This window comes from Ochlerotatus camptorhynchus, unplaced genomic scaffold, assembly GCF_037179485.1.
Source record: "Ochlerotatus camptorhynchus isolate MF236.1 unplaced genomic scaffold, CSIRO-AGI_Acam_v1.1 ptg000741l, whole genome shotgun sequence".
In the NCBI taxonomy this organism is placed as follows: Eukaryota; Metazoa; Arthropoda; class Insecta; order Diptera; family Culicidae; genus Ochlerotatus; species Ochlerotatus camptorhynchus.
In genome coordinates this window covers 98,670-124,396 of record NW_027041210.1, presented here as the reverse complement: position 1 = coordinate 124,396, position 25,727 = coordinate 98,670, and the positions used below count along the sequence as shown (strand labels likewise).

General features: G+C 40.7%; 1 protein-coding gene across 1 annotated transcript in view; it reads right to left on the bottom strand.

Annotated features, from left to right (window-relative positions):
* Positions 1-284: 284 nt before the first annotated feature.
* LOC135714847 (PP2C-like domain-containing protein CG9801) overlaps positions 285-25,727 on the bottom strand; it is a 79,835-nt gene continuing 54,392 nt past the window's right edge. Inside the window, exons 3-4 of the mRNA XM_065238225.1 lie at positions 4,059-4,753; positions 285-2,130 (exon numbers count right to left, since the gene is read on the bottom strand). Of these exons, the coding sequence (XP_065094297.1) occupies positions 2,117-2,130; positions 4,059-4,753 (709 nt within the window). The 3' untranslated portion in view covers positions 285-2,116. The remainder of the gene's footprint in view (positions 2,131-4,058; positions 4,754-25,727) is intronic.

The following is a 25,727-nucleotide window of genomic DNA, read 5'->3' as shown; positions in this document are numbered from 1 at the left end:
AAAAACCATGAAGAAATAGGTGTCACACGGCATGATTTTTGTAAAAATAAATTTGTCCCCTACTACAGGTTCCCCCGAGGGCACTCCGGTGGTTCCGGAAGTGGCCAATGTAGTCAATGATCCATTCAAAGTCTATAAAAAGCCTATTGGTAAAAAAAAAAACTATGAAGAAAGAGGTGTCGCATGGCATGTTTTGAGTGAATGAAAGTACTGACCGCACTCAGAACCCTCCCTCAGGACCGATTCCAGGGAAATGGCCATATCTTGGTTGATTCTGAGCCGATTTTAGCTGTTGGTAGGTCATTTGCTTTGGAAATGGTTCTATTTTTGGCGTAAGAACAAAAAACACAGATTAGTAACGGACACCCTGAGAAAAACTCATCACAAATTTAGCAATTTAGACATGCCCTCAGGAAACCCAGAATATCTCCGGTATCCAGTAACCATGGTCACTTCCATTACCTCACCATAAAATTTGATTAGTTTTCTAGTTGAATGTTTCTTGAAGATTGAAAATCGAACAATATTTAACGAAGTTACAACAGTCCAAAGTTGGACAAAATTTAGCTTGTACCCTATATTTCTCACAACCCCTGTACATACACTGAAGTCTTTGTACACGGTTTTTTACACGGTTTTTCGCTATTTACACGGTACGCTTTTAAAGATTTCTCGACAACGATAAAACCTATCGACTTGATTCTAATCACATTATCCGTTTCAAGCTATAGGTATCGAATGGCATACTTTAAAAAAAAATCACAATTTTTGGTGCAAATTCAGAAATTTTTAAAATATGTCTATATGGACCATAGCATGCTATAATAACAAATGGCATCAAAATCCGATTTTTTTTAACATTTAAGCATGTGAAAAATCAAAATCTCGGTAGGTTTTTTTTTTAACATGGTTTTTTTTACACAGTACATATCCCCCGTGCTAACAAAAAAGACCTGAGTGTATACGGTTTAGATTCGATGTAAAGCGAATTTTGCACTAGCATCTCTGGTTGTCGTAGCAAGGAACTGTTGACAGCCTTTTGATCTGGAAAGATTGTCTATTCTGTGGAGAAAATTTAATCAGATTTCATACTCACGTTTAAAAGTTATCGAATATGGAACGCGAGAAACGTGAAAAAAATCTGCTCGCTCACCAAGTGGAATGAAAAGGTGCTCAAATTTCCAAAATCGACTGTAAATACTATGCTTAAACGCTACCGGGAAACACTATCGTTGGATTGCACAAAACAAATTGGAAATTATCCACGGCTCATACAAATTTAAAAAATTAAAATTGTTTATGGACAATTTTCTTCGCAGTGGATGGGGAGGGGCAAGAATCCCAAAAAACTATCTACGTAGTTAATGAACAACCCACCCCGTAACGTGGGTAGATCACCTTTTCGTGGTACTTTAGGGGATGAAAGATCTACCACCGATTCCTAGTCCTGACTTTTTCGAACTAGGGGAACAGGATTTTTCAGTAATCAAAGGAACACTTCTTAGTCCTTGTTACTTTTTATGCCTTGTTGATAGTGACAAGACTCGGCTTTGTCCAACGAGGATGATATTGAAACAAGAAAAAAATGGGTTAGTTAGTCTTCATCTATGTGATTCCTAATCTTCTATTCGTTGTTCCCTAGTTTGAAGTGGTTAAGACTAGGGTTCTGATGCATGGTCATTATCGGTGTAATACCTTAATTTTGTTGCTAAGGAATCCAATTTTGACTGACAAAGGGGCGTGCCTTTGGAGGGTGTTTCAAAGCTCCGAAGGGTAAAAAGAGCGGGACCTTTCAATTAGAGTCGGATCCTTGCGATAAATGCAAGAATGACAACTATAAAAAAAAGTAGAATGGTCTGTGCCTAGGGGCACGAACGGAAGCTTGACGTAAGGCCGCTAGTGGACGGAACAAATATGTTGATCATTTAGTTCTCAACTCTTTCCATTTTTGAATTGGTGGCCCTGAAAAGGGCCGGTTGTTTTTAAAATGGTGGCCACACCAGTGCAAGTCGATGCCAATCGGATGACGACGGCCTAGTCATGCTGCCTATTACGGGAAGCCTTTCCTCCGGTCGATGCGGGTGCTTTCGTCGTCGTCTCAGTGATACCACTTCACTTATACAGATTTATCTGAAATGATACAGATTTTTCTCAAAATTTTGATATAGATATCTGTATATACAGATAACATTTTTATTATATATACATAATTTTCAGATTTTTCAAATCAGTGGAATATATGTTTAACTCTGGATTATATTTTTAATATACATAAATAATCCTTTCTTCCTTTTGAGTAGGTACGAGCACATAACCAAATACCAATTCTTCACTTTTTATTTTATTATCTTCGTTCATTTTGAACAGAATTCTGATGATCAGATGTTCTGATTGCTCGCTAGAAAGGATGTAAGTTTTTCATTCTTATTGTTTAACTAAACTTATCACATGGTGACAGGTTATCGTTGTTTTTCTCCTCCTTTCCTTTCATTGGTAGAATGGTGAGCGGTCAACCGAGCATTGAGCTCGTTCTTGTGAGCAATATGCTCAATGTGTCGTTTGTTCGATTTGCGCTCTATCGTTGCGTTCGTGTTTGGGATTTTTCGTTACATGTCTGAATTTTGATTTTTTTTTAATGCGATCCCCAGTATAGACATTAAAGACGCAGTCCTACGTAAAAATCTAATACTTCATCATACGACATGCACTAAACTAAGGACACGGGATATACTACAATAGATCAAATTACTGGTCGCAGTGGTGTTAGGTCCCGAACAGAGGAAAAAATAATGAACAGCCCCTAATGCAATGGCTGATCATGGCATGGAAATGTAAATAATCTAATTTAAAGCTCTTGAATGTCATACTATTCTTAAATTTTTGTCCTCTGAGTGCTGTATGTTTTACAGCTAATTTTCAAATAAAAATCATCCTTTATTTGGATGACAGTCATATGGAGCCTCATCATCCGAAATTCAAATGCATATTGTTAAAGGGCTCGAGCAATACAATAAGCATTCGAAGTATTGCGGATGTTTTCGTTCAGTGTAGTGAATACCACACTGTGCCAGAGGGTAACACAAAGGGATACACCCAATCACACACACGAGTTTGTAAAGGCTAAGAACAACGTTCACACTAGGATCAAGGTACTGTCTTTTTAGTTTATAGCCATTATGCAGTTATTTATGTGAATCTAGTGAGATGCCTTCGCTCATCATAATTTTAAAGCATGCTTGGCATGCACAGTTATACACACCAACTGCTCATTTGGTAATAACTTTTCACTCAGATGTTAAAATTTATTTTTCTTTAAAGTAATTGATTAGGCTAATAGTTTACTATAGATATGCGAAGATTAGGTAAAGCCTAACATTTGAATCAACACTAATCAATTTAACACTTAAATTCCGAGATGTGTAGTGAGCATTTCTCACCTCATTTTTACAACACAAAAACAAATACAGTTTACTACTAGCATTAAAATCTACTTTTTTTTACATATCTATAACAAGCTTACACTCTATTCTATCTACTGCTTTAAAAAGAACTGTGTGCAAAGTTATTAGCAAATGAGCAGTTCGTGACCAAAACTGTGTATGCCAAGCATGTTTTTTAAGAGTTGTGACATACAGCATTGACCTAAAAAAGAACTGGCATCGTTGATTATTTCGAAATGTGCTGAACAATTCAGTCGCGCTATCATGACTAATGCGAGCATATTCCCAACTAAAATCGTATTTCAATTGACTGCTAGAGCGTGCGACGAATGTGATTGTTAGAGTTGTGTCTGTTTGTCTTTGCGAATTTGTTTTTGATTCAGTTCCAACCTGGATCGGGTAACTAGATTGGGTCTGTTTGTTGAAAGACAAACGTCAGTGTGAACGTTTGTTTTTGTAGCCTGGCTCAAGTTGAAGTTGAGGTTGACTGACAATAAGCTCGGGTTCGCACGGGTACCGGAATTTGTTTTATGTGTGGGTGTGGGTGTGTGGGTGTGTGGGTGTGTGGGTGTGTGGGTGAGTGTGAAAAAGAGTGAGAGAGATAGAGAGAGTACTTACTGTGATGAATCCCGAATATAGCTGAGTTCAAATATTCAATTGCTCCTTGTACCGCACATCTTGCTGCAAGTCGTGCTCCCTCTCCCCAATTGACCCCGTCTGCTAATGCCATTATGCATGTATCTTCCCTTGCTACAATTCCAAAGCAATCTGCTACAGGATTCCCAATACTCTCTCCCGTTATTGCATTCTTCTCATACAAGGAAACTGAAATTCCATAAGCGTGAACATCCGGGAGGTTCCAGTTTTTTATATTTGCAATAGGATCCGTAGTTGTTTCATCCAAAGCACTCTTGATAATTGTGTTGTCGTTTTTTTTATTCAAAGGATCTTCATTAGGATTTTTGGAGGCAGGCACCTTTTCAGAATGACGTTTGGTATAGGCGATCGTGGAAACTCCTTGCTTTGAACTCTCCTTGTATGTTGTGATTGATCTCTTATTTGCATTGGTATCCATTTTAATGCTAGACTTAAACGCATCTTGCTCCAAATGAGTGTCTATAAAATCTATTTCAGGACCAGCACTCAAGTGAATACGAGTTCTTCGAACTCCAGTCAATCCTTTGTCGGGACCCGTGTAGGCTGCCGATACAGATTCTGGTCCAGTTTTATATTTGTGAACATTGTGTTCGGGTAATTCAGCTGGTTCTTTTCCTGATTTAATCTTTGGTATTGAATCTGGTGGCTTCCACGTCCTGAAAAACAAATGATGGTAATAACACAACATACTAAACATTTATAACATAGTTTATACGTAAATATAAGTTCGCATCGTATTGCGGATTTCACACCAAGCTGGACAAAGCGCGAGTTTAAAACGGTTTAATGGAAAAATGTACTTTTATCACACTTTTTGCTTTTGTGGGGCAGTCCAGTTTCAGATGCAATTAGTAATAACTCACTCACAAGTGGTCTTTATTATAATGCCGCTGATCGCAAGTCAGTGCTTTTTTGTCAAAACTGTTTTTTTTTTCAATGGAAATGGTAGCTGATCCCATAGTTTCATAATACTGAATGAACTCAACAACTTTGTTGTTAGGGAAAACAGGCATACGGGTTGTCCTATTACAAGAGCATCTCATATGAATCAATTTATCAGGAAAAGTGAAAAAGTGCGTCATGTGAGTCCTATATTGAAATTACCCGCATAGCAGTCCTATATTGAAAGTATCTGCATTTTTGTCACATTAGGACGCTTCATTTTGAAAAAAATACACTGGAGTCGCTTTTTACGCGGGGGATACGTGCCGCGTAAAAAATCGCGTAAAACCCGTTTAAATTCCAAAATCCGCGTAAAAAAAACCGCGCAAAAAAAACGTGTAAAAAACGCGTAAAAAGCGATTACAGTGTATTCGACAAATAATGATAAACCGCGCAAATTCCGAAATCCGCACAAAAAAAAACTGCGTAAATTCCGAGATCCGCGTAAATTCCGAAATCCACGTAAAAAAACCGTGTAAAACCGCGTAAAAAGCGACTCCATTGTATTCAAAATATGAGCCTAAGCAACAAATGGCAATGATTGTAGATTTGTAGAAGTTTTAGAGCTTGCGTAAATGGCTTAAAGATTGTATGGAGATTATGGTGAATTACTACGAGATACTTATTTTGAAATTTCACTACATAAGATAGATCTTTGATTAAAATAGTCAGAACGCTATCAAAATTTGATATGTGGTTGCCATGACAATGTTTTGCTTATTTTGAAGAAATTGGTGTTTGGTGTTTTATGAGCTTATAAGGATCATTGATTTCGTCTTACAACCCTTGACTTCTATTACAAGTTAAACCGATTATCGATGTCTTGATCCGTTGACTCCCTGTTTTAGATATCAGCATGACAATAGTTATCATCGTGCATCTTCACTGGGTCAGTGATCTCCTAGACGTTGCCACACATTAGCTTCAACAACCAGGGTAGCTGGAAAAGACTGGATTTGGAAAACGTTTTCTACATCTATTGACTGCAAGCTAACACATTACTTATTTCTAACGATCCAGTTAATTTAACCACTTCCGAATATGAAAACCATACTTGAATTGGAATCGCTATCCCTACAATCCAATCAGTTTTAGTAGATTAACTTACATTTCTAATAACACCCCTCATAATTTTTGCTGCACTTAAAATATCACGTCTATGCATTCGTCCGTTGAATCTGACTTAAATTCGCAAAAATCGCAGATCACTCATAGACTGAGTAAATTTCTACGTTTTTCCTCAAAAATCAGCTCGAGTATGAAGAAAATCGAAAACATTTTTACTCGTAGACTGAATAAATTGTGTCTCCAATTTTCTCTTGTACACGTAGATATTTGAGAAATATCTTTAAAAAATACTAAATAGTCTATGAGTGACCTGCGTTGATCGAGTTCATAGATTTCAAATTCAACGTGAAGCATTCCAAACACTAGGTAACTCTAAGACCAGAAGGTCCCGAAGAAACTTGCTCAACTTTTTAGCTCTGCTCTGGTACTCGTCTTCGGTCCCAAGCTAATCGATGCACCCCTCGAAACATTGTAAAATCCACGAACTCCTCTTTTATCTATCAATCGTTCATAGCAAATCAAAGCAAACATAGTGTAGTACTAGAATTGCAACTAGAATGGGGTACGTTAATCGATATACTTGAGACCGATAGGCTAGTCGAGTGTGAGCAAATTTAAAATCGTTAGTTTCTCCCGGTTGCTACTACCGTTGTATCAACCGGTGGAAACTAACGAGTTTAAATTCGCTCACTACTTGACTAGCCTAATGGTCCCAAGTACATATATAAGCGTACCCCATCGAGTTACATCTATGGTACTACCATAGAGGTAACTGTAAGACCAGAAGGTCCTGAAGAAATGTGCTCAATTTTTTGGCTCTGCTCTGGTACTATCTTCGGTCCCAAGCTAATCCATGCACTCCTCGAAACATAGGAAAATCCACGAACTCCTCATTTTATCTGTCAAACTTTCATAGCTAATCAAAACAAAAGTACTAGAATTTCGAGCATATTTAAAATCATTAGTTAGTAGCAACCCTACCGTTGTATCAGCCGGTGGAAACTAACGATTTTAAATTGGCTCACTACTTGACTAATGACTTGACTGGTGAACCACAGGTTAACAATCTCAGCAATTTAGCAGGGCATGAAGAATGGCACCAGGATCATGAATTGAAACTAATCCTGATCCTGTGCATAGTGTGCATTCACCTTGCAATAACAGTGTTCCCACTCTATAAACGCTATTCCCATACACAGGCACTGAAGATTGCAAATTTACAAGCATTGTGACGAACAATATTCAGTAAGATTATGGCGTTGAAAGCAACCAAATAAAGACATTTAGCGACAACGGTGGTGCCTAACCACTGCAGTCACAGCAGCAAATACAGTAGCAGTGAAACAAAGCAGAAAAAGTGCGGGAAGTGTCGAGGTAAAATACCCCGCCACCGGAAGATCAAAAAGTGACAGGTATGGTTTAATAGCAGCAAACTTCGAGACACCGAGTAGACAAAAGTGATGCCGAGGGTCAACAAAGCAGCCGCAGATTATTTGAATTACTTATTTTCAGAATCATATGTCAATGGAACATGTTGACGAACTAATATTACAAATAACAAAAATCTTAAAGATATCAAAAAACCTCCAAACCGAACTTTAGAATTTTGCGAGGGAGATTCTTGAAGAGGATCATTAGAGATTCATTTTGAAATCAGAAAGGCGGGAAATCAAAACTTTAATTCACACTCGGTAGAGCAAAAATTACCGAGAGGCGGACAAAAGCACAAACACTAAAGGGTAAAGGTTCCAAAAAATCCAAAAACGAACTCCAAATGCATTTTTATACTTATATTTTGAATCCTCCCATTGGTCCCTTACATTGGAGTTGGAGATCTTGGTGCCTCCTATTATCTTTCCAATCTTATTTTCTCTTCTTGTGAGTACTCACTGTTACCGGCCGGGTGCACCCTTACCGCCGCTCGCTTTTCGACGAACCGCTGCAATCAGACGCCGAACCGACGCCACAAGACACCACACATCGATGCTTTCTGCTCCTCCGTTGATCGAAGACCACTCTACAGCACCCTTGGGTACTTCCCGTCCGTCGTGTCCGCCGACCTGCTTCGTCGAGTGTCACTCGAAACTATCTGTCCAACAGATGGCGTATGCTGCGTCAGTCTCGCGAAGCGCAACGATCCTCGAAGTGACCGTCTTTTGGCAGTGATAATGTACTTCGGCTCCTTGTCGGTCTCTAGCCAACGGCGTTCCTGACCGTCGTACGTGCAGCTTCGTAGACCACCCTCGAAAGATGGCTGCAAATCCAAAACGTGCCCTGTCGATCGAACCAGCTTCCCTGCGCCGCTCAGAATCGATGGGATAATTGAACCGGCAAAACACGAAACAAAAGCCCTGGGGCGCATTCCGCATTAGCCTCCATTTGACGGCCATCATGTTGAGTAAAACTCACTTCTCTTGGAAGGCTTTCTGTCCAACACGGCGACCCGCCGCAATCACGTGTCTCTTGTCAGGATGTTCGATTCCCAATTTGTGTAATTGTTTGACACATTGTTAGTTGCAGCACCGCATAAATCTTAACTGTACTCACTTTACAGTGTTTTCCAGAGGTAGGGTAGTTCCGCGCTGGTGTGTGCCGATCGTGTGACGCGAAGCTGTATCGAAATCCCCGTGTTAATTTTAGTATTTGATTATCATCATTTTCCTGGACTAACCTTTCGACAGTCGTCAAATCCCGCTGTCTAATCCGCGTCTCGGCTCGATCTGCGTGGCAATCCTGACACCCACTCTCGAGAAGATGATTTTCCAAAGCACGGCAGATTCGGTTTGCTTGGAAAACGGCTAGTGCAGGTTACATGCTACTGCGCACTCGGACGGTCTTCCGAACAACGGGTTTTCCCCACGCACTTCCTGCGTGCTATCGGAACTCGGTTCGACCACGGCAATCTGCACCACGAAGGAAAATAACTCCGATCTCCAACAGCAGCACTCACAACGAATGGAATTCTTTCCACCACGCACTGGCAGGCTCGTACAATCGAGAATTGTATTTTCACCCGGCACTACAAACCAAGCCGTTTCGCTTGCTATTCGGACGAGGACAAGCAAACTTTCGCTCTGCTGGTTTCTCTGCTTCGCATGCCGGTGGTGTGTCGGTGTGCGTGCAGCGAAAACGTTGTCAGCGGATGCTGTCGATGATGTTTTCGTTGTTTGGTTCGTTTCCAATTTAAGGCCCATCCCGACCAACCGTTCGTGAAACTTCTTCAAAGTTCTTTATACAGAAATAAAGATTTATGTCGGCAATTCTTTACTTTAAATCTTCTATGATTTCGATGTACACATTTAAAAATCTTTTTTGATCGATACTTACATTTAAGATTATTTCTTCATCGGTTATATGATAGTAATCTATAAAGGTGCCATACTAAATTTATTTTAATTTCGATATGTCACATGGACTTTAGTATTCTTTACAAATATTCATCCATAAATATTTAAATACTGATATCATCGTAACTTTGAACTTTGACAAAGAACAGAAAAGATTGCCATCGATGCACATTTATAATCTCCTTGTTATCGATTTGCATCGCTGGTTAAAGAGAGTTCGAAACACACCAGGTGACAGAAGCAATCCGAGATGCAATCTGCCGGTAAATGAACGAGAAGACCGATGGCCGCGACGCAGCAAATGTTTACCATTGTAGTTCTTCAAGTTTACTTCTATATATATTTAATAACCCGTGATAGCATGCGTGGTGGGATTCTCGGTATTTGGAACCCAATGAGGAAAATTGATACCTTTTTGACCTCTATAACACCTACATGGCTGACTGGTTGATGGTTATGACAAATATTGAATTCATGTATGAAAGATTTACTGAAATTTCAACACACCACATACTAGAGTGTGTTTGCCTGTCGTTGATAAGCTTATCTACAGCAGCCGTGGACCCGAGGATTAGCAACCAACAACGAAATCAGTACACCCCAGATGGTATGGGATCGAAACTAGAAATTATGCAGATACAAAATCACAAATAAAATCAGCAGTTGTGTATCGATATTTTGATTTTACAACAGAAATCGATATTTTGATCTGGCAACACAATCGATATTTTAACATTGGTAACGATTGGTAGCAATATTTTGAGAAAGATCTTTATAAACGATTCACGATTAGACTTTTAGCATCTTTACAATTATTCATGAAATGGTAACGATCGCTATCGATTTTCTTATGAATGGCTTTGAAGATCGATGTATAGAAAATTAAAGAAAATTAACGAAATGGTTGGTCGGGATGCAGCATCATTGCTTGTGCACGCTCACGTGCGATTACTCAATAGTTGTATCAACAGCTTGTACTTAATACAAATAGCTTCAAAACTTAATGCAAATTCTAATACGTAACAGACTTTAGCAAAAATAACTGCAACATTTGATCAACTGTATAAAAAATAAAGGGTTGTGTCCTAGACACGACCGCAATATGACGTAGAACTACGACAAATTGATGTATGTCATGCATTTTTGACCATTATATTTTTTCTTAAATTTTTCAATCATTTCAACCTTTCGGTTATGGTTCAAAACTCGCGACAATTCAAGTTAGCAAAATCAGACCGCCGTTCATCTTACGCATGAGTTAATGTCTTTTTATCTAATAACCACAACATCAACAGCAGTCCGACTGCATACAGTGACTGTGTAAAGAAGTCTAACACCGTGAAGTTATTAAAACAGAAGAAAATAAACTGCTAAAGTGAAAAACATGAATGCAAAAATTAGCATGGCAGTAAAAAGAGCCATAATAACCACGTTTAAAAGACTGCATCAGGCGAATATCAGCAACATACCAATTATCATAGAAGCTAATCACGTGTGCATGAAAGCATTAATAGATAAACTAGAATCAACAAAAGCAATAGTGACCTTCTGGTGTGAGAAAGAAAAATGCTACCGAAAATAAATGGACATTTATAAGTGTCGACCAGTAAAGGAATCCTCACGCAAAGCGAAGCTGCACAGCAGCAGCTGGGAGGACAAATCCTAGGCTACATTTACTAATAAGGAATGTTGACAATTGGTTAAAGTGAAAATATAGTGTAATAAAAAGTAAAAATAGGTGCAGAAAAAATGACACCGGCTGAAGAACGGCAATTTTGGGCCGAAATTCAAGCTCAAGCCGAATAAGACTATCATGTAGAAAAGGCCCTCCGTTCTAAAATATGAACTAGGGTTATGTGACAAAAATAGATGTTGTAGAAACCCAAATACTACGAAAAGAAGTATAAAAACCTTAAGATTTTAAAAAATGAACTGAATCAGTGAATTATGCAGAACTCTGTGAACAATAAGTCACAAATGAAAGAATAAGAAGAAGTCTCCAGTAGCCAAAACTCGGATGATGCTGTGGTAGCAGAATCAACTATAATAAATGCACCCGAGAATCCAAAACTCGGATGATGATGCGGTAGCAGAACAACCATAGCTTAACGCGTCGGAAGTCAACGGAGTGCAATCCACCTTGAATCCTGTACTACTCAACAAAGCCAAATTAGCAATATTGATTGGTGAGTCAAATATTCGTATGTATACATATGTAAGATTTCTTTTTGTTCCCCAATACAATTATTAAATATATGGAAATAGAAACCAAATTAGATTTCTACATAGAAGCACTACAAAGAATGAAATAAATCTCCATAAGAACCTATATAGAAACTATTTACTAAAAACGTTAATTAAAAAACAAAATAACGTTAAAGTGACATACAACAAATTATGAGAAACTATTTTAGAAAATGAATATAAAATAAATCCCGATAGATTGAGCTATTACATTAAAGCTAGTAGAAATTTAAAGATTGAGATAAATCATTTTATAAACACTAGACTGCAAATGGCAAGGAAAAGTTCTAAATATAAATCAGCAATTATAATCATAATGTTCTGTGTAAGGATAACAAAGAGAAAAATGACAAGTATAATAGTAGTGATTAAAGTTATCACCTCACTAGTCCAATCATATGATGAAAAAGGAGACAAGTTAGATGGTGTTTTAGCAGCTTTAAACGCATACATACCTCTAATCAACGACAATAATAAGCTAGCTGCTATCCAAACAATTTTATCTAGACTGCAAGGCAAGGCTCGCGCGGCAGTGAATATTAACCATGCTAGCGTCGACGAAATTGTTAACAAATTAAAAGAAAAATGTTGCATTACCACTGTACCTAGCACCATAATCGCAAAATTGAATGCAACCAAACAACGCGACAGTTTCGAAAAGTCTACAGAGAACATAAGAAGTTAACACTCAATTTGGAACGAACTTATTTAAAAGAAGACGTTCCACTCGAAACAGCCTGGCAGCCTGGTGTTATAAGCGATGAGGAAAAACTACTACTCAAAGCAGGAAAATTGAATACCCTGTGTTACCGCGAGACAATTAATCTACAGATCAAAGCCATAAGCAAATCCACATAGTTGCACAGATGTCGATACCAGTTTCAAGAAAATGAAATGAAAAGTAGGGTAAAACAAAAACGATCGCTCGTTTACATAATATGCCTGCACTATTTATCTAGGAACGCTCATGCTTTCGAGTGAAGAATAACACGCCCACGTGCGTATACCATAAGGCATAATCTTCCCTCTCGGTTTATCCTTAAGGAAGGATATGATTTACTGTTTAAGCGCTACAAATGTTTCAAATTCTTATTTGTTAACCTTTTCAGACCTGAGTAAAATAAACCAATAAACTTAGAAAAATGATGACCAAATCCCGGTTCTGAAAAGGACATAGTACATAAGGACTCAATATATAAGTTAGCCCTTTGAAGGACAAGTGGCATTTTTTCAGCTTAAAGTTAGGAAACTAGTGAAAGGCCCGGTATTAAAAGGGACATGGAAAATTCCGTAAGAACAGGAAAGATTTTTACATAATTATAAATCACTTATGCAATACGTAGACCTAAGATCACTTTGTACAGAAATTGAAAATAAAGTTAAGTTTGAAGCTTACTCCAGGTTCTTCATTGAATCCGAAAAACTCTCGATCCTTAGAAGTGAAAACTTCTCTCCTAACGGAGAAAAAAAGTAACTTCAAGAAGCTGTTTTTTGGCATAGGTGTCACAAAAGCGAAAGACTCTCTAATCAGAGAAGAAAGTAGCTTTTGGCAGTGACATTACATGGTGGCTCCAGAGAGGAACCATTGGAGGACGGCTGCGCGTTTAGAATCTTCGAATTTCCAGTCAGGAGAAATCTGACTGTTGGGAATTGTAAGTAGGTTTCGACCGAAACACATTTCTAAAATTTGGGCTTGTTAAAGCCAAGTGGGCCGTTGAGCCAAAGTGTCAATCTGACAAAAGTCAGATAGTTCGAACATTTGGGCTTGTTAAAGCCAAGTGGGCCGTTGAGCCAAAGTGTCAATCTGACAAAGGTCAGATAGTTCGAACATTTGGGCTTGTTAAAGCCAAGTGGGCCGTTGAGCCAAAGTGTCAATCTGACAAAGGTCAGATAGTTCGAACATTTGGGCTTGTCAAAGCCAAGTGGGCCGTTAAGCCAAAGTGTCAATCTGACAAAAGTCAGATAGTTCAAACATTTGGGCTTGTTAAAGCCAAGTGGGCCGTTGAGCCAAAGTGTCAATCTGACAAAGGTCAGATAGTTCGAACATTTGGGCTCGTGAAGCCAAGTAGGCTAATAGCCAAGTGATCTGAATAGTTTCAGAAAAATCCGGACATTGGTTGAAGTGATCATGAACGAGTAACAAAACGCCGCACTTTCCCACGGCTGAAGGCCAGAAGCAGACCACAAGCAACCAGGCTACCAGTTCATCAAATCCAGACTCCCACGGCTGAAGGCCGAAAATATCACAAAAGCTATAGGCCAACCGAAATCCTAGAAGGACGTCCAGTGGCAAGGAGCAGACCAATGGCGAGCTGCTAGGCCATTAATATCAACAAAGTTCAGATTAAAGTGTGAGTAAAATCAGAGTTGACGCTATTATATTATCAGGTAGAAATTTATAAATTAAAAAAAAAAAAACAAGATGAGTGAAAAATTTGTTGTTAATAAAAACGAACAAAGACGACAGTGATAACATGGTGGCCTGCGACGATTGCGATCGCTGGTTCCACCTGACCTGTGTAGGATTAGATCACATACCGAAGAAAAAAGAGCCTTGGACATGTACAAAATGTACTAAGATTAGAGTCCATTTGGCTACACAGGAAGAGCAAATACAAACTCTTCAAAACATTAAAGAATACAAGACTAATGCAGATAGCCAAGTAAAAGCTTTCGAAGCGATCATTAAAAAAAATTAATGGTATCAATGTTAACGGACAAAACACAATGGAAAAATACATTTTAAGACAGTCATTACTGGAGTTGCCATATTTTGATGGAAACTTCAAAACTTGGCCAAGATTTAAAAAAAACATACCTCGAAACCACACAGCGGGGAAATTTTTCGGACCTTGAAAATTTACACCGTATACAGAAAAGTCTAAAAGGAGATGCATTGCGCGCGGTTAGCGCACTTCTTCTCGACTCCGATAATGTGGATTTGATAATACGAAAATTAGAGGACCAATTTGGAAGTGTAGAATTGGTTTATTCTGGATTATTGCAAGAGGTTCTTGCAACTAGAAATCCTCGTTTTGAAACCCCAAAAACAATGGTGGATTTCATCTCTGCAATTGGGAATTTGGTAATTAATATGACGTGTCTTGATCATAAGGAATATCTAAATGATCAAAGATTAATTAGAGATCTGGCGGGAAAATTACCCAATGGGCTGCATCAACAATGGTTGATGCATGTAAATGAAAATAAGACATTGTCAACTATATTAAACCCATTTATTGCCCCAACCTTAAGTAACCTTTACGAGTGGTTAAAACCCCAAGAAAAGCTGGCTACAATGTTAATAGCAGATAAGGGAATAAAAAATGAAAGGTTTCCCAGGCCTGACAGACCCGATAGAGTAAATTACCACAGTACAGGGTATCAAAAGTGCCCTAAGTGTGGAGAAAATCATCGCTTGACAGGATGCAATGAATTTAGAAAAATGTCTTTCGAAGGAAGGAGACAATTTGTGATGAAGGAAAAACTTTGTTTTTCTTGTTGTAATCCTAATCACTTGTCCAAGAATTGCAGGGTAGGACGACCTTGTAAAATCGATGGATGTACTAGCAAACATAATCGTTTGTTACATCCAAGAGTTGATAAAAAAGAAAATATTAAAGGTTCTGGAATTGCTCCTATTCCTGACAAAGTAAATTGTCATGTGCAAAATCGCAATGTGGTGTATTATCAAATTTTGCCTGTTACTTTGTCCAATGGAAAAAGCAGTTTAAAAACCCACGTATTTTTCGACTCCGGTTCATCGGTAAGTTTAATTCTTAATAGTGTGGCCGAACAACTAAATGTGGCAGGAATTGATAAACCTATTACTCTAGCTTGGACGAATGGAGAGGTCCAGGAAGAAGCCGATAGTAAGTCTGTTAAGGTACATATTAAGGGTGAAAAGGGGAAAAGGTTCTTGCTTGAGGATTTACGTACAATTAATGAATTGGCTTTGCCTACGCAATCCATAGATTCCAAGCATATACTAGAACAGTTCCCATATTTAAACGGAATAGACCTGCAGTCCTATGATAAGGGAGTTCCAACGTTATTATTAGGACTACCGCATGCATGCCTCTTTAAGGGTATAGAAGGAAGATCGCGTGGTTTTAACGAACCTATTGCGACGAAAACGAAGTTGGGTTGGGTTGTATTCGGTAGTGGCCGAAACAACACTAGTAAACAAAATCATGTGTTCGTAATGAACGAGGCGATTGAAGATGAAAAATCTATGAAGGAAATCATGGCAGATTACTTCTCTACAGAAGCCTTTGGTGTAAAGGTACCCTAAAGTGATTTAATATCTAAATCAGATGAACGTGCCTTAAAAATTATGAAAGAAACCTGCCAACCAACGGGAAAAGGTTATGAAATAGGTCTCTTATGGAAAAACGATAAGGTTGAATTTCCTAATAGTTTTTCGACGGCATTGAATCGCTTTTTACAATTAGAGAAGAGGTTAGAAAAAGACCCTTCATTGAAAGAATGGTATAGTAATCAGATAGAGGAGTATGTAAGGAAAGGATATCTTAAAAGGCTGAGTCCTGATGAGTATATGATTGTGTATGACCCCTTGGGACTAATAGCACATATAACAATTGAATCGAAAATATTGATGCAAGACCTTTGGCGACGCGGAATAGATTGGGATGATAAAATTCCGGAAGATATAAAGAAGAGTTGGCAAAGATGGATAGGTAGATTACCCTCCTTAGAAAATCTAAAAATTTCTAGATGTTATTCCTACTCCAAAAGCATAATAAAGAGAGAACTTCATGTGTTCTGTGACGCTTCATTGAACGCATTTGCAGCAGTCATATACATGAGAACAATATGCGAAGAACGAATTGATGTTACAATTGTTGCTGCCAAATCAAAGGTAGCCCCCACAAAAATAATGTCAGTACCTCGCCTAGAACTGCAAGCTGCTGTATTAGGAACAAGATTATGCAATACAGTACAAAAAGCATTAAGATTACAAATAGATCAAGTAATATATTGGTCAGATTCAAAGACTGTTATAACCTGGATCAAGTCAGAATTAAGACAATTCAAACAATTCGTACAATACCGTGTTAGCGAAATTCTGGAGAACACGGTAGAATCACAGTGGAAATATATTAGCTCAGCATCAAATCCGGCCGATGAAGGAACAAAAGTCGTTCTATCTAAATCCATATGGATTGAAGGACCTTCATTCTTAAAATTAGGAGAAGAATACTGGCCACGAACAACTGAGAACAAACAAAACTCAGATTTAAGTCATGAGGAACTACGCCCAGTACACTCAATGATAAACATATGCAAACCAAATTTAGATTGGTTGAGCGTAAAATGGTGCTCAGATTGGAATCATCTAAAAAGGTCTGTATGCATAACAATAAAATATATTGAGTGGCTTAGGTCTAAAACAAACAGAGCATTCATATTTGAAAAGGCGATAACTGCTGCTAGTATGGAAAGAGCAGAAATACTGCTGATAAAAAAAACTCAATGGGATGCTTTTCCAGATGAATTGACGGAATTACATGTTAAACAAACTGTTGATAAATCCAGCAAAATTCGAACGTTAACACCATTTATAGATGTAAATGGTGTAATAAAATCAGAAACCCGATACAAGGATGCAGAGTGCGTTCCTTATGCGGCTCGATATCCTTATATCCTCCCAGCAAAACATCATGTAACAGATTTGGTATTGAAAAATCAACATGACCTATTTAAACACAAAAAGATGAAGGCTGCAATAGCAGCAGTTCAACAAAAATATCATGTTATTAAAGTAGACGCTGGAATGAAAAGGATAAGAAACAAATGTCAACACTGTAAAAACGAAAGTGTAAAGATAAACGCACCGAAGATGGCACCATTACCTGAGTGTCGTTTACAACCATTCGTGAAACCATTTACCCACACTGGGGTAGACTATTTTGGACCATATAATGTTACAAAGGCAGAAGCCACCAGACAACAATGGAAGAAAGTGCAGTCTATGGCAAAAACCTACTGGGATAGGTGGTTACATGAATATCTTCCTACACAGGCAAAAAGATCAAAATGGTCGGAAGCTGTGAAAAATATAAAGGAGGGAGACATCGTTATGATCGCTGAAGATGACCAAAAAGCAAAGTGGAAAAAAGGGATTGTGTTGAAAACACATATTGCCAAGGATGGTCAAGTAAGATCGGCGGTTGTAAAAACGGCAACCGGTGAATACACTCGACCTGTAGTTAAATTGGCTTTTATGGACGTTGAGCAGCCAAGCGAGGCTTCCTTAATTAAAGATAACGAAAAGAAGAAGATAGCAAAACGGGCTCTGGATCAACCAGAAACTGAAGCTACAAAAATTAAAAAAGGCAACTTTGTGGGAGTAATACACAAAGTAAGCAATGAAACGCCCGAAGGGTATGAATACGGTAAACGTAGACGTATCGATATCGACAAAGTAAAACAAATGGCTGCAAAAATAGTTAAACTAAAGCCAAAACCAAGGAGAATCATAAGACCAGTTATATGGGCAAAATTTATGGTTACGATGTTCCTAGCATGTGTTATATTTGGAAGTGTCTTGTCTTTTGAGAGATCTGGGTTAATAGCATATGATTGTTGGAACCCGGAAGTCAATCTAACGAGTTATTCGTTATTGGACATAGCTTCATGTATACCACCGTCAAATAACTTATCGACTAATGAGGTACAAATTCAGGTATTGCAGAGAAACGTCAAGAGCGAGATAAAGGTGTTTCAATGCAAGGTAATAATTAAACGAAGTATAAGACACTGCGGAATGCACTCTCATACTTCTGATTATGAGAGAGGATATGAATACATTGTTAAGGAATTTACATCCGAGGAATGTCGACTTTCACATCAATTAGGAATTGTCAAGTTGACGTACAATTATCAACTGCGTGAATTGAAACGTAATGCAGCTACACGTGGAGAAACCCTCATAGTAGGATCTGTGTGGGGAAGTAATTGCAAAGGCGGGACATACAGAACACCCGTTTATACCTGGGTCGACGCACTGGTATATTATGAATATGAAATAACGTTACGTGACTATGTTGCAACCGTAGACTACGAAAACGACGCTATTTATTTAAAAAATAGCTTGGCCTGTACATATTCACAGGGAAAATGCTTAGATTCAGAAGACGGCTACATCACCTGGGATATAGCATTCAATAAAAAATGCGAAGAGACCGAATTTGAAGTTATTTATGAGGGTATGGTAAACAAAACCAAGAACGAAAACAGTCGCAACCAAGGCAGCAATCCTAATGTTGTTTATAGTACTGTTTCTAAAACGCATTTGTTTTCAATACGAGCAAAAGAACAAACAAAGGTTTGTGGCCATTCGGGTTTTATTACCGATCATCCCCGAATAATTATCGTTGAAGTAATCGGTTTCAACTCTCCTTTCAGCAAAAAATCTGTAACAGGTAAAAATTTTGATCTGTTTACATATTTCAATTCTAAGATAACATTAGTGGAGAACTACATTGGTCAGAGTATGGCAGAACTGTATAATACGGTTATGACTGAAATGTGCAAGGTAGATAAGACGCTAATGGAAACAAAATTAACATTAGCACGTCTTAACCCGACAGAATTTGTAACCAGTATCATAAAAAGATCGGGCTATACCGCTGTGGTGGCAGGGGAAGTATTGCATATCCTAGAATGCAAACCTGTATATGTAACACCCAGGTCCGATGACATTTGTTATCAAGAGATACCAGTACCATATAATAACCGATCCATGTTTATTGCCCCAGTAACTAGAATTCTACAAAACAGAGGTACGCAAATTGATTGTACACCTCTATTACCAGCCAAGTTTCAAATAGGAGGAAGATGGTATACGACCGACAGTCGTATTAGAGAAACCACCGCATCATTGAAACTTACCACGGATATACTAACGACCTGGTCATACACACCACTAACAAATTTGATGCAAAGTGGAGTATATGACGCGGAGAGCGTAGTAAAGATGAGGAATATGATCTATGAACAAGGAGATAGACGAGTTGCATCTAATGTATTACACAAAATATTAATTGGGGAACAACCAGAATTTCAAGGATTTCGTTTTGATGCACTAGTATCAGATAAGCTCGTCGAAAACTTAATTGAGAAATACTGGGATAAGCTAATGTCGTGGTCCACTCGACTTGGAAACATAACATCAACCTTTTTAGGAATATACATGATAGGCCGAATTCTTAAATTTGTAATTGATACAATAATGCACGGACGCATATTGTATGATATGTACGGGTTAGGCTGGCAATTGATTGCGTCATTTTGGGATTCGTTAACAAGTTTCCTTTCTCATCGGAATGCAATGCAAAGAACATTCCAGCAAGAAAACAATATACAAACAAGTAATCAAGATGGTGCGACTACCCACGATGAGCCTAGTGCACCAAAAATTCTATATCCAATTTTACACTCGCGGAATAACGACCCAGTATAAGTAAACCTAGAACGATTTACGGGCTCCGGAATGTTACCGCGAGACAATTAATCTACAGATCAAAGCCAAAAGCAAATCAACATAGTTGCACAAGGTCCGTTGATGTCGATACCAGTTTCAAGAAAATGAAATGAAAAGTAGGGTAAAACAAAAACGATCGCTCGTTTACATAATATGCCTGCACTATTTATCTAGGAACGCTCATGCTTTCGAGTGAAGAATAACACGCCCACGTGCGTTTACCATAAGGCATAATCTTCCCTCTCGGTTTATCCTTAAGTGTTCCGTGCGAAACAAGCTATAGTAGCTTCCAAAACACAACGCAAACGATCGTCATTCAAACCACGCATCGTGGCAACAACGCACTCCATGTAGAATTTTAAGGACACCGAACGAGAAGGGAGAAGCACTATATACTTCTCTTCAACATGCTGCTGCCTGCTGCTCGCCGTAGCGCACGGCAGGCAAGTATATAGGACCAAAAGTAGCAAAATACGATAGGACGATTGCTATAAAAGCGACACAGCCAGCCAGCGTTTTTTAGAGTATTATTCCGACCACCATCCAAGTTACATCCAGTGAAGTAAGAAAGCAATCTGTAGAGAAATAGTGAACTAGTTAGAATAAAAGTAGTGTTAAGGTGATAGTTTGATTAGTGTGTTGAATCTTTCAATCCGAACGAAATACAGTCCACTTCCAACCCACCGGAGTTGGCCACGGTAAACGCGCCAACATAGTGGTCCTTCGAACCGGATCCAGCGCCGCCCGTAGGAAAGGATTCAACACCATCGCCACTCGACCGAGTGTATTCCGACACGCTTCCGTGGTGTGCCAACCACAACGTGTACCGCCAGGAGAGGAATCAATTATTGATCACCGCCGCTTGCGAATCCGATTCGCAAGTTTCAACCCGCCCGCCGAAGGATTTTTCTACAGAACCGCTATTCCGAAACCATACGTGCTCGTGCTGTGTGTAACGTACGACGTGACAACGAGTTCATTATGCCAGTGGATCGAACCCCGAAAGGTAAGCCTGCTGCTAAGGAAGCAGTTGAGGGCACAGGCAAGGAGAAGCAGCACGACGAGTCAGCAATATTCGAAGGATTTGCAGAATGGGAAATCAGTGCTGATTCCGAAACCGTGAAGGAAATAACGTCGCTTTCCCGCCAGCGAGACCAGGTCACCATGAAAGTAGTGCGTGTGCAAAGGGCGCTTGTTGCCGCTCGAAACTTGGTGAGCCTCTCACAACTCAGGACGTACATGAAGAATATCGATGTGGCCTACAACGAATACAACGCAGTGCATAGCAAACTGGTTGCTATCATTCCCCAAGAAAGTTTTCAACAGCAGGAGGAAGTTTATGTCGCATTTGAAGACCGATACAACTTCGTCCGCACGACCATCGATGAGCTAATCATGGCACACGAAAATGCCAGTGTTCGTTCTCAAGCCCCGCAACAACAAATCATCGTCCAACAGCAACCGTTGAAGGCTCCAATTCCAACCTTCGATGGTGATTATGCCAACTGGCCAAAGTTCAAGGCCATATTCCAAGACTTGATGGCCAACTCAGGAGACTCGAACGCGATCAAGCTGTATCATCTGGACAAGGCTCTGGTTGGTGCAGCAACAGGTGCTCTGGATGCCAAAGTAATCAGCGAAGGTAATTACCAGCAAGCGTGGACCATTCTCACCGATCGCTATGAAAACAAAAGGATCATAGTCGAGACGCACGTTCGTGGTCTGTTCAACTTGCAAGGAATGTCATCCGGATCCCACAAGGAGGTGCGACGTCTGCTCGATGAGTGCACCCGCCACGTCGAGAGCCTGAAGTATCTTGAACAGGAATTCCTCGGTATTTCCGATTTGTTTCTGGTTCATATGCTGACGACCGCCATGGACAACACGACCAGGATGGCATGGGAAGGCACACAGAAGAAGAGCGTGCTACCCAAGTATGCGCAAACCATTACGTTCCTGCAATCGAGGATGTGAAATGTTGGAGAACTGCGAAACAGCTTTCCAGAAGGTTAATGCGCAGCCCGCTTCCAAATCGACCCCGAAGGTACAAGCATTCCAACCGAAAGCAAGCAACCCGAAGGTCCATGCCACCGCAACCACACCAATCAGCAAGGAGGTTTGTGATTTCTGCCAAGGTGCACATCGCAACTACCAATGCAATGCGCTTGGTAACATGTCCTTTGACAAACGTATGGAGAAGGTACGCACAACTGGTGTGTGTTTCAACTGTCTGCGCAAGGGGCACAGCTCCAAGGAGTGTTCATCACCGAGGTGCTGCCAAAAGTGTCAGAAACGGCATCATACACAACTCCACAACGACGAGGTAAACCGAGAACCGAAAGCCAACGTGTCCGTTTCGAAAGAAGAGTCCCGCACAGTTCAACCGAACAGCACGGTAGCAAACCCGCCATCCGGAAGAGATATACCGAGCACATCCTGCTCGTGTAACTACGCCGATTCCACGAAAACTGTGTTCCTGCTGACAGCGGTTGTCAACGTGCTGGACGAAAACAATCAACTGCATTCATGCCGAGTACTGCTAGATAGCGACTCTCAGGTAAATTTCGTAACAAACAATTTTGCAAATCTTTTAAGAATTCAGAAGCATCGTGTCAACGTTCCAATCTGTGGCATCAACGACGTCAGGACTGTAGCCCACGACAAGGTGATGGTCAACATCCGATCTCGACTCACCGACTTCCAAGCACACGTGGAGTGTTTGGGTTACGCCCAATGTGACAGGTGTCATCCCGCCAACAAGAATCGACGTGTCATCTTGGAACATTCCCTTCGGCGTCCAACTAGCCGATCCGGAATTCTACAAACCGGACAAGATCGATATGCTTCTTGGTGCAGAGTTATTCTTCAAGTTGATGCGACCAGGACATATCAAACTCGACGACAGCCTTCCCGATCTCCGTGAAACCTGCCTTGGATGGGTTTTAGGCGGTGTATTCACTAACACGATCCACGCCAATCAACCACAACATTCGCTCATCGTATCGTTGGATGACATCGAGGAATCCATTCAACGATTTTGGAGGCTCGAAGAGGTGCCAGATTCGAGTCCTCTGACGAAGGAAGAACAGGAGTGTGAAGCCCATTTCGTCGCCACCCACCAGCGTGATGAAAATGGACGATACCAAGTGAGGCTACCGTTCAAGGATAACGTGCACGAGCTTAGTGACTGCCGAGCGGTTGCTTTGAAGCGATTCCAGATGCTGCAGAGGAGGCTGCAGCGGAACCCCGATTTGAAAGAGGAGTATGTTCAGTTCATGCGTGAGTATGAAGAGCTGGGACACTGCCACGAAGTACGAGAAGAAGACGATCCACCGCACCAGCAAAACTACTACCTGCCGCACCATGCGGTACTTCGCCCATCAAGTTCGACCACCAAGTGCAGGGTGGTATTTGATGCCAGCGCCAAACCAACAGTGAACAACCGTTCACTCAATGAGGTTCTACAAGTCGGTGCAGTGGTACAGAAAGAACTCTATGACGTCATACTCAGGTTCTGCAAGTACCCAGTTGCATTCACAGCCGACGTGCCGAAGATGTATCGACAAATCAAGATGCATCCAAGGGACACACACTATCTCCGTGTTTTTTGGTGTGAGCAGCCGTCAGAGCCACTCCGAGTCTTGGAGCTCACGACGGTTACATATGGAACAGCATCGGCTCCGTTCCAAGCTACCAGGTGCTTGCAGCAGCTCGCCGATGATGAATCAACCGATTTTCCGATCGGTGCGCAAATCGCCAAGGAGGATTTTTACGTCGACGATGCACTTTCCGGTGCAAATTCACTTCCGGAGGCCCTAGAAGCAGCAAGGCAGCTGGAAGGCTTACTGAAGAGAGGAGGGTTTTCGCTGCACAAGTGGTGTTCCAACTCAAAAGAGTTTTTGGACCACATTCCAAACGATCGACTGGAACAGCCCGTTCCATTGGGAGAATACGGACCGAATGGAGTCATCAAAGTGCTAGGCTTGCTTTGGGATTCAAAAGCCGATCATTTCCTCATCGCAAGGCCGCCACAATGTGATTTGAATCAACAATCAACGAAGCGTATCATCTACTCCGAGGTGGCCAAGCTCTTTGACCCGTTAGGACTTGTGTCACCAGTGATTTTCGTCGCCAAGCTACTAGTGCAACAGCTGTGGAAGCACAAGATTGGCTGGGATGAGCCCGTCAACGACTCGATACAGGAGCGATGGGTTGAATTTGCAAATACCTTGCCAGCACTCGACAAAATCGCCATACCAAGAAGAGTTACGTTCCACGACGCCGTGTCCTACGAAATCCACGGTTTTGCCGACGCATCATCATTGGCGTATGGTGCATGTGTTTATGTTCGAAGCCTGTTCTCCAACGGTTCCGCCAAGATGAAGTTGCTGAGTAGCAAGTCCAAGGTTGCTCCGCTACATGACCTTTCAACGCCTCGAAAGGAATTGTGTGCCGCATTGCTACTAACTCGACTCATTCAGAGGATTATCCCAGCCATGCAAATGGAATTCCGTGACGTGGTCCTCTGGTCGGACAGTCAAATCGTTCTGGCGTGGATGAAACGATCAGCCGATCGCCTCAAGATTTTTGTCCGAAACCGAATTCATGAAATCAATACCTCCACTGCAGGATATCGCTGGTGCTACATCCGATCTGGTGATAATCCAGCAGACATCGTGTCCAGAGGTCAGCTACCAAACGATTTGCGCAGAAACAATCTTTGGTGGACCGGACCAAGTTTCCTCACGAAACTCGAGTACGACGAAGAGGAGTTAGTCGATATCCCCGACCAACAGCTTCCCGAAATGACAAGCACCGAAATTGTCACTTCGGCTGTGGTGGAACAGTTTCCACTGTTTTCCCGCTTCAGTGACTTCAGGAAGATCGAACGCATCATGGCATTGGTACTTCGATTCATCGCCAACATCCGCACCAAGAACAGGTCACAACGTATCTTCAACCGGTACGTTACTATTTCCGAACTCCGTCGATCGAATTTCACCATTATGAGGATGGTTCAACAGTCAGAGCTAGCTGACGAAATACGTCGTGTCCAAACCAACAAACCGTGCCGCAAGCTAGGAGGCTTGAATCCAGTGTTCGTCGATGGATTGCTTCGAGTTGGTGGTCGCCTGCAACATTCGAATCTACGAGCCGAGACGAAGAATCCGATTATCCTTCCGAACAGACATCCACTTACGTAGCAGCTAATCCGCACAATGCACATCGAGCATTTCCACCTTGGGCAAAATGGCCTGATTGCTGCTATGCGCCAGAGGTATTGGTTGCTGAGCGCCCGTTCAACCATCCGGCAAGTGACCCGCAATTGTGTAAGATGTTTCCGCACAAATCCAAATATGTCAACGCAGCTGATGGGCAATCTTCCTCAACCGAGGATAAATCCAGCACCTCCGTTTGCAGTGACTGGTGTCGACTACGCCGGCCCATTTTGGATCACGATGGGAAATTACCGATCCAGGCTCATCAAGGCTTACGTGGCAGTATTTGTTTGCATGGTAA